The sequence below is a fragment of the Schistocerca cancellata genome, chromosome 5 (genome assembly GCF_023864275.1).
Source record: "Schistocerca cancellata isolate TAMUIC-IGC-003103 chromosome 5, iqSchCanc2.1, whole genome shotgun sequence".
NCBI lineage: Eukaryota > Metazoa > Arthropoda > Insecta > Orthoptera > Acrididae > Schistocerca > Schistocerca cancellata.
In genome coordinates, this window is record NC_064630.1 from 67,113,450 (window position 1) to 67,126,313 (window position 12,864).

Below are 12,864 nucleotides of genomic sequence, written 5' to 3' on the forward strand. Positions count from 1 at the left end.
AGCTGCTGATCAGTAAATTCTTCCATTATCAGTTGCATTTGCCTTAGAACTCGATAAGGGTTCTTGCACACTGGAGCATTATTCCCTGTTGGTATTCTGTGTTCCATGTGTGGCGTTTCTGGTAATGGATCACTCAGCTTAAACAAATCCATGAACTGCAGTAACAAACCTTCTCTATCATTTCCTTATTAACGCTTTACTTTCTCACATAATGTGGATTCATTGATGGTTTGCTTGTAGCAGGGGTCCTCAGTTGAATGTCTGTCATCTTCCTCCAAAACATCTAAATTAGCCGTTAGTAAAGCCTTTGGCAGACTCACTTCGTCATTGCCAAAATTGTCAAGACTGACCAGAACCATACAATCTACATCAACATTACTGAGGTGTACTATACTCCTGCTTACAAAACAGTGTGACTTATTCAGTTCTTTATTAGTTTCTAATGGCTCTACAACATACAATAAATCTGTAGGTACGTCCATGTCTATAATCACCCAGATAAAGGGAACAACTGTATCTTGAGGTATCGTGTCCAGCTTATTGGGTAACACCTCCATGATCAGTGAACCTTGCAGCTGTGTAACACTTGTAGCTGTTGCCCCTAGCAGAAATGATGTCCCACCAAGTTTAGTTGTATACTGCAAAAAGTCAATTTTTTCATGATGTTAACAACAAAGACAAGTCCCAGGATCGCACAATACCCCTCACCAACATGTGGCAATACTTCTGCATGCTCTCAAAAACACCTATTTCCCACATTAAAACTTAACAGTGTTGTCCCCACTAACTTCACGTCACTATCACCTATTCTGCATAAGCTCTATCATGGCGACGCCAGTCTCTTTCTGCCCAAGAGATCAAGACTAACTACTGTGACACGAGTGCCTGTGTCCTCCAGAAATTTATGTTCCGTACCATTTACTTCTATTCCCATTTAATGACTGATTATTAGGACATTGATTGTCCCGTGCTTTCTTCCAATGATGACCCATTTTATGGCCAACTTCCCCACATTCATACCATTTGGGCTGACGACATTGTTTCTTTATGTGGCATCTGAACCCACATCTAAAACACTTCACTTCAGAAGAACAAAATGCCACAATGACTCTTTCTTCATGTAGCAATGTCAATCTCCTCCAGCTACATAGCAATCCTTGTGGCAGCAGGTAAGTTCTCCATTCTGACCCTCTTTGAAATATACCTCTTCGAAACATACCTCTTTGAAACACACCCAGAGCCCTATTTTCTGCATCACACAGAATCAAACAATAGGCCTGCACATTCTGTGTTAGTTTATACATTTGTGAGTTCAGTTTCCTAATCCTGTCAGAGAAGAATTCCACTAATTTGCCTTACTTCTGTGATTGTCCATTGAGTTTTTCCATAAAGAACCACAAGCTCTTCTGCTCCTGAAAGTGCCGTATTAGACCATCAGCCAGTTCATCAAATGTTTGTGCCTCATTGAGGATCTCGTGGTACATAACGTGCATTTTTGCGACACCCACTAACTGTAATCTAGCCATATTCAAGGACATTTCTCTGACCATTTTCCCCAGTTTGGCAACAGTGTTTACATCACTAATGAAGTAACTACATCCTCAGTTGCTTTCCCGAATATGACACTACGAGGTTAGCACCTGCGGGATTAATGGAATGGGCGGGTATACTCAACAGGGTTTTAATTTCTCCTGAATCAAGGAGTCCGTGGTCCCCAGTGGATTCCATTTGCTTTATTCACCTGAAAATGCTTCATTGTCCTCTTCCTTTCGCTTTATAATTTGTAATCGCGCGGCTGTTTGACCCTTCAAAGCCTCTGCCGTTTCATTCAGAATCACTGTTTATGTTTCTGGTATTTGTGTAAACTCCATCTGTTGTCAAGTCTGAAAAGAAGGGAACTGCACACACAGTAGGCAAAGAAAGGGAATTAAACTGTACTTAATCTTTATGCTATGTCATAGCCCAGTGAGATTCTGTGCACTGGTGTGCTTTGTAACCAACAATTCTACATGTACTACAGACAGCTGACACAGCTTGAAAACATGGCAAGTTATGCCCAGATAAATTACAGTATGGACACCTCACTGGCTGCAAGTAAACTTCAATAGTGTTCCCATGGAACTGAGATAGTGTGTAGGTTCCTGCAGTTTAACAAATGACACTTTTAACACACTGTGAAGGTCTCTACAGCTCAATATGGTCATGTGAAAATACAGAACAAGAAAGCAAAGTAATATCAGTCACTAGCACACCGCAGTGTTACGAACTTTAGCTCATAGCTTTTAATCTCACTTTGGAGCGGCATAGATGTACAGCTGCTGTTGTTGTAGACAAGTGGGTGTTGCACCAGGCACAGGTGTCTCCTCCATTGGCAACCACTTGCTGACACCAGATATATGTGACTAGCCCCAGACTCCTACAGTCATCAGGAGAGATCCGTGAGGACCCAGTTATGCTTGAGAGCACCAAGAAAACATCATTGACAATAACACATTTATTAGGCAGTAATATAGGATTGTCTTTCAAAGTGCTGCACCCCAGCTGGCCCAGTGGAGTAGCGCATCGTCAGGGGCAGAAGGCTGGAGTGCGCTCGACTCGCAGTGCTGCCAGCACAGCAGAGCATCAGGTGGTATGCACATTATCCACAGGACGGCTGTTGACCCGAGGACTCCGGCAGCCTCCAGCTTTATGTATTGTTCTCCAAAGTGCAGATGTTGATGTTGAAGATTTGGACTCAGGTGTCAGGCCCCAAGTCCACCCAAAGTATTCGCTGGCTTGCAGGGAGTGGCTCTCAGCCCCCATTTAGATGACAGGACCTACAGCATCAGTGTCTGCCACAGGTACAGAATGAGCAGCAGCAATGGCCCTCCCTCTCGAATGCGGATGATGTGCAGCATCAATATCGCAGAGGTCGTGCCTGCAGGGCGATAGCGGGCTCTGCACCCCATCAGTGTGGCCTCAGAAGTTGGCACTGCAGCTGGCAGCAGCAGCATCCTTCCGACTGGGCTCGTGATTCTGTAGATGATTGAAAACAGCTAGGCATGCTGAGGATTGACCGCCGTAGCCTCCCCTCTCACTGTGTAGCTGCAGCCTGCACAAGGGCTGAGGCTACACACTGGGCTGTTTGCAAATTGGACTTGGCAATGAGGCATCTGTTACGTAGGGTGGGATATTTATTTTGGCGCTTCCAGTGCACTCTGTGGAACTAAGGATGGCTGTGACATCATGTGTCCTGGTTTTTCCTTGCTGTCAACTCTCTTAGTGACTTCGGACTTCCGCAACTTCACCTTTTGTAGGTTCTCTTCTGCTGCCTTGGCATCTGAATACTTTTTGTTGCATAGTACCTAGCCTCCCTTATAATACTCTGCTTTGTCCCTGGTACGATGGTCTCTCTCGTCTTCCGTGATGTAATTATGCTTCACTTGCGGACTTGGGCGCTCAGTGTTTCCCCCGATGTGTATAGCTTTTGTTTGCTGTAACTTGCCCAGAATTTCCCCCTAGCTGCAGAGTACTGGTGATCGACACATGGGATTCAACTTCTGGAAGCAGCTGAGGTAGAACTTGGACGAACTCTTAGTGTCCACCGAGGATACTACCTGTGGGCACAATAATACTCATAATGCATGCAGGGTGGATATATACAATCTGTATGAACAATTTGGCAGACAATATGAGTAGCCTTCCTAGATTGTTTGTAGATAATGCTGTTGTCTAGAAAAGTCGTGAGAAGATGAAAACCATTTGCAAAATGTTTAAGACATGATACCTTTGTGGTGCAAAAAGTGGCAGTTGACTGTAAACAGTAAAAAGAGTGACATCATCCACATGAGTAATAAAAGGAATCCATTAAATTTCGGTTAGTGATAAATTACTCTAGTTTAAAGGTCGTCAGTTCCACTAAATACCTAAGGATTCAATCGTGAACAATGGGAAGCCAAATTGAAGACTATGTTTTATTGCACAGTGCTTGGCAGATGCAATAGGTCTACTAAAGAGACTGCTTACATTACATTTTTGTGACCTCTTCTGGAGTACGGCAGTGAGGTATGGGATCCATACCAGATAGGATTCCCGGAGGACATCAGAAAAATTCAAAAAGTGCAGCTCATTTTGTATTATCCTAAAAAAGGGAAGAGAGTGTCATGGATAAGATATGCTAGGTGGCGTGGAAATCACTAAAACAAAAGTTTTAATTTTGCAATGAAATCTTTCCATAAAATTTCAGTCTCCAGCTTCCTCCTTCAAATGGTAAAGTATGTTGTTGACTCCCACCTACATAGGAAGAAATACCTACCACAATAAAATAAGGGAAATCAGGGCTGTTACAGAAAGATTTTAGTTTTCATTTTTCCCTGCATGCGAGTGGAAATTGAAACACTAGAGAAAACGTCTGAAAGTGATTTGATTAACCATGTGCCGTGCATGTAAATGTGAATTGCAGGGTAAGCACGGAGACGTCAGCCGCAACGTCTCGGAGATGAGCTGTGACATGTCGAATGTGTACTGAGTAGCTGCTTTTGCAGGCGTATAAAAAGTGTCACGAATCCTAACACCTAGTGTAGTGACACATCAAAAGAAGAAATGGCATACATCTTCAGAGTGATGGAAAGAAACAGCTGTATATTGGACAAAAATGCGTAATGACAATCTGACTGAGAAGATCACAGTGTGTCTCATATCAGTGAAGGACAAACCGTTTAAGGAGAATGCTGCAGGCTTTGTACGAGTTGGAATTAACGGATGATCAATGAAAGTGAGGATCACTGGAGATAAACGGTATTGCTAGTTGAGACATATGGAGAAATCAGCCATTTCAAAGCTCACACTGTGTGAAATGTAATAAAGTGAGCTGACTCACAGGTTCTTATTGTGGAGAACACCCATTTGTTCAGGTAAGGCACTGAAATTCATAAGCACAGCAATAGCTTTAACGAGAAACAGGAAAGAGTCAAGATAAATGGAGCCTGCATTCCCCCTCCTCCCGATGCAGGGAACAACCATTAGAGTGAAGGGCTGCTGCAGTCAACAAAGGAAAAACTACAGTGTTAACAATCAGGAAAAGGCTCTCAGACATTGGTGCGACAGGTACGTATAATTTCCAGCTGTGGGCTCGACTCTAGGCAGTCCCCGGAAATGGAGGATGATTCTTTGACAGTGCCAGCCACTTTAGCTGCAGAAACTTGAGACAAAAGCACTTAATGACCATTGGCTGAATATCCCAAGATGTATGCCAATAGACAAAATATTAAACCTTTCACTGATAAGTGACTGGTTACATAGATGACTCAAAATGTTACTAAATTCAGAACAACTCTCTTTAATTAACTTTGTTGATATTTAATAACCATTAGAATTTTATAGTTCTAAAGATTTTATGATAAATGTCACTTCTTCTGCCGTAGTGAAGATTATATTCACGTTAATGAAGTTACTTTCAAAAACGGGTAACATTTATGGAAGCTGAGAATCCTGTCTTATCCATAATAAATATAAACTGCTTGTTAAAGAGCTATGCCACTGTACACATGGTGATTAGCATTGTACAAGAGCTATCTGCTCCTTTTGAGCCCTGGTTTAATCGGTTTCCTCATTCACTGAACTGCAAATTGTTTTTATTGTATTGTTTGATGTGACTATTCTCTTTGCGTAATGCATTTGCTTCAATATGTGGTTTATTCTCAATATTCTACGATATGTCTTAAAATAAGCTAGTGTATAATCATCAAATTTTAGTCTAACTGACAGATAACCTTTCCTTTCTGTCCCCCAAAATACTTTTATCACTTACTTAATACATATTTTTAGTACACTTTACTACAAACTGAACTACTTTGAGAGGAATACATTTCTCGTATAAGACATTGTTAATAGGGATAATTGTTAGATGTGGCTCCAAAAAGGGCTTGGATGTTAATTTCCTGGAGTGGAAGGATTAGCTGGCATTCTCTGACTTTCCCCAGGGTATGCCCGAGTACTTTTATTGTCCAGATCCCAAGTCATTGCAGTTCCATAGCTGCAAATGAGGAAAGAAAGACAGTGGAGCAGGAGAGAACCCACCCTCTGTAGGGGAACAATCCGCACCTACTATGAGTGAAGTTGAGCAGGTGTTTCATTAGAATGTTACTGGCACTTAGATCACTGCTGAAAAAGCTATTTTGCAACTGTGGAGGGCTTTGACCTACCTTCCTCCCTGGCTAGAAAAGAGTTTCTGAAACTTTACCTCATTGCCATGATGAGGAATGGACAACTTGGATGTCCCTAAATAGATTGAGGTGGCAGATCAAAGGTTTCTTTGGCAAGATGGGGCTCCACTGATCAAGATGATATTCAGTGTGACTGTGGAGAAGACATTACTGTTCATCATATGTTTCAATGCCAACTGTTTTCAATCACCTACACAGGAGATATACAAGGAACAAAAAATGCATTGGAAGTGGCCAACTTTTGGGCAAAAGTATGAGGGCATGCTGAAGAGTAATGCCTCCAAATTATTTTATCAAAACCTGAAAGTATTTAAATAAAATAAATATTGTTACTATTCTGCATCTTTATTCTTAATGCCTACATGTTTATTTCTCAATATAGTAACCCTGGTGATGAACACATTCCTCCCAACAAGAGACCAGTTTATTTATACTGTCACTATAGAATGTTTGATTTCATTGCCAGACCCACAATCTTACCTCTGCTTGCGCCACTTCATTACTATCTAGGTGAAGTACTTGAAGGTGTTCTTTAAATTTTGGAAACAGATGAAAATCTTGTTTTACGAAGTCGGGACTGTATTAATGATGGTGTTCATCATGTGGCAACAACTCCTTATTACCCTCAACCCTCCTTTGCCGAACATTTTAACCGTAACTTGAAGGCGGCCTTGATCATCTACCATACTCGTTACCCATCTAAATGGAAACATTCTCTCCCGTGGCTAAATTTTGACTTCAATTCTGCTCGTCATGAGTCATCTGGGATGACCCCTGCCTCCTTGATGTTGGCATATCCAATCAATTGCCCTCTTAGTAACTAGTGGCATATCAGTGACCTCCTGCCACAGGTAATCGACTCTCAGCTTATTAAATCCAATTGGCATAAGGCTAGAGTTAATATCCGGTGGGCACATAAAAGGAAAAGGGCTTGCTATAATAAAGCCAGACGTCCCTTTCAAGGTACAGTTGGTGACAAGGTGTTTCTCAAGAACCTTAATCCGGTTCACCAATCGGGAAGGGGAGCTAGGGATAAGCTCGCCCCACATTTTGGAGGTCCCTATATCATACAGGAGATAGTTAGCCCTGTCAATTTATTAATTAGACATCCAGATATTGGGAAAGTAATCCGGGTGCATGTTAGTCAAGTTAAAATCAGTGGTTGTTGGGGATTTCCCCCTCCCCCCCTCCTTAAAGGTGGGGAGTGTGGGAGTGTCTGTTTTGGAGGGGGGGTTGAACTGTGTCGTTTGCCACGGTTCCTGTTTTTCCCTTGGTTTACTCCTGTTTGGAGTTTCCGCACTTTCCTAGAGGGTGTTGCAGAGCCTCTGAGCACACTGCTAGTGTGCCCACTGGGAGGAGGCGCTGTGTGTCGTCCCGAGGGCGGACGAGGCAGTTGAGATGAGTGTTTGGCCCTGGATGACTGTTCTGCAGCGGGACGCTCGGTCCCTCTACGCTAAGTTTGGAAGGGCCCAAAAACCCGGGGTGAGGACACAAGAGGCCGTAAATCTGTGGACAACGTTTGGTTTCCATGCATGGGATGGGGAAGCTATGAAGTCTGTCTGCGGGTGCCAGTAACCTCCAGAAGGTGGTGTCATCACTGAAAGTAAGATTTTTCATCTAGTTAGTGCAATGGTCATAGTCTGGCGGGGCCAATCTCCCGGTGTTGTCGGAGCTATTAATAACTGTGTGGCAACGTTTCTCTTCTTTGAGTTTGTGATCGGAAATTGCCTTGCGTGTGTGTTATTGTCCCCTTTGCATAATCATTCATTTGAACGCCATGCTGACTTGAGACGCGTGTCGTAAATAAACAAAAAAAAGAAAAATATTTTGGCTGTGGACCTTCTACAAACCATTGTTTTCCAATGGACAGCATAGGTAACTATTTAAAAATGCACGTTGTAAAATGTTACATAACCTTGTACTGTCTGGCGGAGAGATAGAGCCAATTAATTTTATGGATGTCTGAAATGCGAGATTATGTTAATGTTCGCCAATATCTGTTGTGTTTTAGTACATAGGCATATTTAACTTTAGTCTTTATTATTGTGTATATATTCTTGTGTTAGGGAGTATAGTCCCTGTGGCATTTAAGTGCTCTATTTAATTATATATAAGGTAGTGCTAGAGTTTCTATTTGGTAATCCGCCTAGCCACGACTGATGTCGGTTGCTCAGTCTGTCTGAAATATTGGGCGTATTGGGTAGAGACTATTGTTGACTTGCTCTCCTCAGCTTCGAAGCCCTGTATTGATATTATGGCAGTATTTCTGCCGGAATCTCATTTGCAGAAGTTATCAGTTCTTGTGAGCACAAATAAAGCTACCTTTGCCTCTGTAATTTTCATCCCCTGACCAGCAAACTTTGGTTAATGATTAAAATTCGCCAACTGGTATTTGTCCAACCTAGTGGCTCTTGTCAGACGAGTTCCCTTTCCAGTTCGGCTAAATGTTTCCTCCTCCTGGTGGAGCCATCCAGTTTCGCGTGCCACGCTGGGGTAAGAGTTGCCCGAGCATCTATTGCCGCTCAGTGTCCCAGGAGAATGAAATAAGAGGTTAATTATCTACTCCACCGTTATGACCAAGAAAGGCGAATTAGAGTAGTTCTGGATAACCTGAGTATTGTACACTATTAAGATAGTTCTAGGTTTGGAGAAATTGCTGTTTGGTAAAATTTAGCCTTCTGTGTCTGTTATCCGGAGTATTCCATGATCCAACATTGTTATAGAACTGAAAGATTTGGTTTTGATACATTTGCTGAGATGTGACTTAATTATTTGCTATTGATGTTAATTGCTTTAAATGAATCTTTTTTAATTTGAGGTTATAATTCTTAATGAGTGATCGTCCTTAATGGTGTAACATTTAATGTACGTCTGATTGTCCCCTATGTCACCTACTGACTTCATTCAGAGACTGAAAAGGTGATCCTTACTCAAGTTTATGGGACTTTATTAACCATTGATCCTTATTGTTTATGGTCTTAAAATATGTTTGTTAAAAAGGAATAATTTTGGATTCCTATTGTTAAGTAATTCTTAAGTTATATAGCAAATATTATGAGTGCAAATATTCTCTCATTGTTACACTTACTTGTTCTGTGGTTTACACTGAAAGGTGTGATGATAAATGCAAAATCTAAAGTGAAGCGTTGGGCCGCATTAATCCTTTCCCTTATCATTACCGTTAAGGATAACTGATTTTTTGTCACTTGTTATTGAAAGTAGTTGGGAGAATAGTTTATTGATTGATCCCGTAAAAAGAGTAATCACAGGGTATAATGGTATAGTTTTCTTTTGCTTCACCTTCTCACTTGCATGTAGTATGCAAGAGAAAAGAAACTTTCTGAACATCTTTTGCATTCTTGTTCTCGTACCTTCTTCTTTTCCTTCTTCTTCATCTTCTTCTTCTTCTTCTTCTTCGTTACCTGTTCCTCCGTAACCCTTATGTATATCATGTTTCATTCTATTTTCAAGATGAATTTTTTTAAGTGGCAGGTATTCCTCAGTGTTGGTCAGCCAGATATCTGTTTAATCTAGTCCACATAATTAATCTTAAATGGAAATTTGTATCTACAATATTGTGGAAGTGCTGTCTCTTTTTTTTTTTTTTTTTTTTTTTTTAAAGTGATGAGGTGTTGTCAAGTCACTGTTCAGTTTCTTTGTTGTAATTATAAATATGGTTCATCTCCTGACTTTCATTCTTGTACATCTTATGCATTATTACTCAAAAAACTGATTCATTTCATCATGTATTTTTCTGAAGACATCATAGTAATTGTTTTGCTATATGTAAATCACCTAAAGGTTATGAATGAAAACATGCACGATACTGGTGTAATGTTCATGTACATGATAATTCATCAGGAAAAAGAGAAGAAAAAGTTTGACTAATGAGAGTTATTTGGGATTAAGCAGGGAAGTCATACGGGACACACATCATCAAAGGAAATATTGTAGCTTAGAGTAAAATGGTAGGAGTAATCGCAAAACAGAACATGATGCCACTGTTGAATTGAAATGATCTTTAATCACATTAATCTTAAAATTGCTAATGTGCTACAAACTATTCTTTGCAGATGGCAACAAAATGGGGAATTGTAAGTGCTGGTAAAATCAGTCATGACTTTGTTGTTGCTTTAAGCACACTCTCCCAGGAAGAACACAAAGTTGTGGCTGTGGCTGCCAGAGATCTTGAAAGAGCACAGGCCTTTGCAGACCTTCATAAAATTCCTTCTGTATATGGTTCATATGAAGAACTTGCAAAAGATCCTAATGTTGGTAAGTCAGTTATTAAAATTTCTCTTTATGTATTCTCCATGTTTGGATAAAAGATTAATCAATAGAAGGAGCAAAGATAACCACTCACAGTATAATGGAGACACTGATCGATGACAGGTACTTTGAACTACATATGTTGTCTGTCACATGTTTTATATCATTGGGTAAACGATGAAAAATTTTGTTGGCTGCACTGTGCACTTCTTTTGTGCTTAAGACAACTTTAATGTAAAGTAATGACTGCCAGTTTTTCATCTGGTGTTGTAATTGCGTACCCCAGGATATTGTTCCTTATGACTTTATTAAATAAAAATATGCAAAATATGTCAGCTTAATGATTTGTTTCTCTCCAAGATTTGCAGTGATTCAAAGTGCAATTATTTATTTATTCATTCATCCATCCATCCATCGAAGGATCATCGCACAATGATAAAGGATTTGTCAAGTTAATGCAGTGCCAGTCAATGGACCACAATATAATACACAGCATACATAACATGACTTAAGAAGATGGGGAATGTTGCCTTTGGAGATAGCATACTTACCATTTTTGTAGTATCCTAGATGTGCAGAACTGTGCCTTTGAGAAATTGAGAGTGAGACCACTCGCAGAAAGCCTGTCAATAATACTTTCAAGAACATCATTTTCCATTTCTTCTGTTGCTGTATGTGTGTATGGATTGATTAACAATACTAGTGCCATCAGCAAAAAGAAGAAATTCTACTTCTCAAACATATTCGACAGGAGTTCATTTACGTATATGAGAAACAGTAGTGGGCTCTCCAATCAGAACAACCTCCACTGCTTAAACTGAATTATTAAGTGCAATTTTTTGCATTCTTTTGCTTAGGTATTACAGTCATTTGTTGGCCAAATCATCAGTTTCATAAAACCTCAGTTTACCTAGGAGAATATTGTGATTCACACAGTCAGATACCTTAGATAGCTTACAGGAATGCCACCCATTGCTATTTTGTTATTTAATACTTGTAAAATTTGGTGAATGAATGTTTAAATGGCATTCTCAGTTGAGAAAATCATATGAAATCGAAACTGTGATTTACTGATAATATTATTGTTGCTCAGGTGGATTACTATTCCAGAATCAGGGTGTCTACGACCCGGGACAACCGGGAAATCCGGGAAAAACCCGGGAATTTTTTCATCCGGGAGAAAACCGGGAAAAAACCGGGAATTTTTCGGAATTCCGGGAATTTTTCATTGTTTTAGCTTTCAGTTACATTTTTGTAATTTTGACTGCAGAATTGATTCTCTAGCAAAGAATGTTATTGTATCCTGCTACTGGAGAATGATACTGCAGCAAGAGAATATAAAGGAGAGGGGAAAAAAATAAACTTTAGTGGCAAAGGAAATGTGCAATTTACAACAATAAAACACCGTGCACGCACAAGCGTCTGCAAATAGCAAAAATATGTCAAAGGCCGTAGGGCGCAGACTGTAATTCTTCGTAACAATAAACTGCTTGCTATGAGCATGACGTCACAACTGTTCACATTAGGTTCGTTTGACCAGTTGCCAGCGGTCTGTTGCGCATGCGCATTTGACTCTCGTATAAGCAGTACCTTCTCCCGCTTCCCGTTACTTGAAGTTTGGCTGTTTGCTGTATCGGTAGTAGCAGCAAGCAGCCAGATACAAACGAGAAAAAATTTTCTCCCGCACCCCAGCTGCCAGATTCACTCTTGCACAGAGTTGTAGTGGGGAGGGGGTTAACCTCCACGTGACCCGTGTTTACGTTAAGTGATTTCGCAGCTTCTCTTCGTGTACAGCTCCCACATCAAATGAAAACAAAACGGATATCAGGTCAATTAAAATACATTCACATAATTACGGAGGGCAAAAACATATTATTAATTTCAGTTTTCTGATTTTATTTTATTTCCAAGTTTGTAGCAGTCAAACATTAATCGCCTTGCAGTACAGTGAAGTTAATTTTTCAAGTTTGCGAAAGAAATTTGGCTTTATTAATCTTTCCGCTGAGGCAGTCATTTTATTTGAAACGAAGTGTTTCATTCTACTACAGTATTGCCTAGCTCCAACTGTTCGCTGAATTTCAAGTGCACGTTATCATCTTCTGCCATACATGGCATTATGCCATAATAAAGAACCAAAAATGAGATAACAGAGTACTGGTACTCCAAGAAAATTTACATCCCAAAAACCACACTGAAAAGCTTAGTATCATATGGGACCTACTTCATTGTGAATCTGGAAAAAGCCAATTTGCACTCAAGCCGAATTATGCATTTTAGTATAGTTTACGAAATTCCGATGCTCTTTGGAGTACCCTCTGATGACCTGTTTCTTTTATGGTGTAATGTAAGCTCTGTTAGTACTTTATACACACGAACATGCGGGCTTCCTACA

At 40.3% G+C, this 12,864-nt stretch overlaps 1 protein-coding gene across 1 annotated transcript in view; it reads left to right on the top strand.

Annotated features, from left to right (window-relative positions):
- Positions 1-12,864, top strand: part of LOC126187989 (trans-1,2-dihydrobenzene-1,2-diol dehydrogenase-like) — a 123,780-nt gene that overhangs the window by 19,314 nt on the left and 91,602 nt on the right. Inside the window, exon 2 of the mRNA XM_049929395.1 lies at positions 10,277-10,478. Coding sequence (XP_049785352.1) covers positions 10,277-10,478 — 202 coding nt within the window. The remainder of the gene's footprint in view (positions 1-10,276; positions 10,479-12,864) is intronic.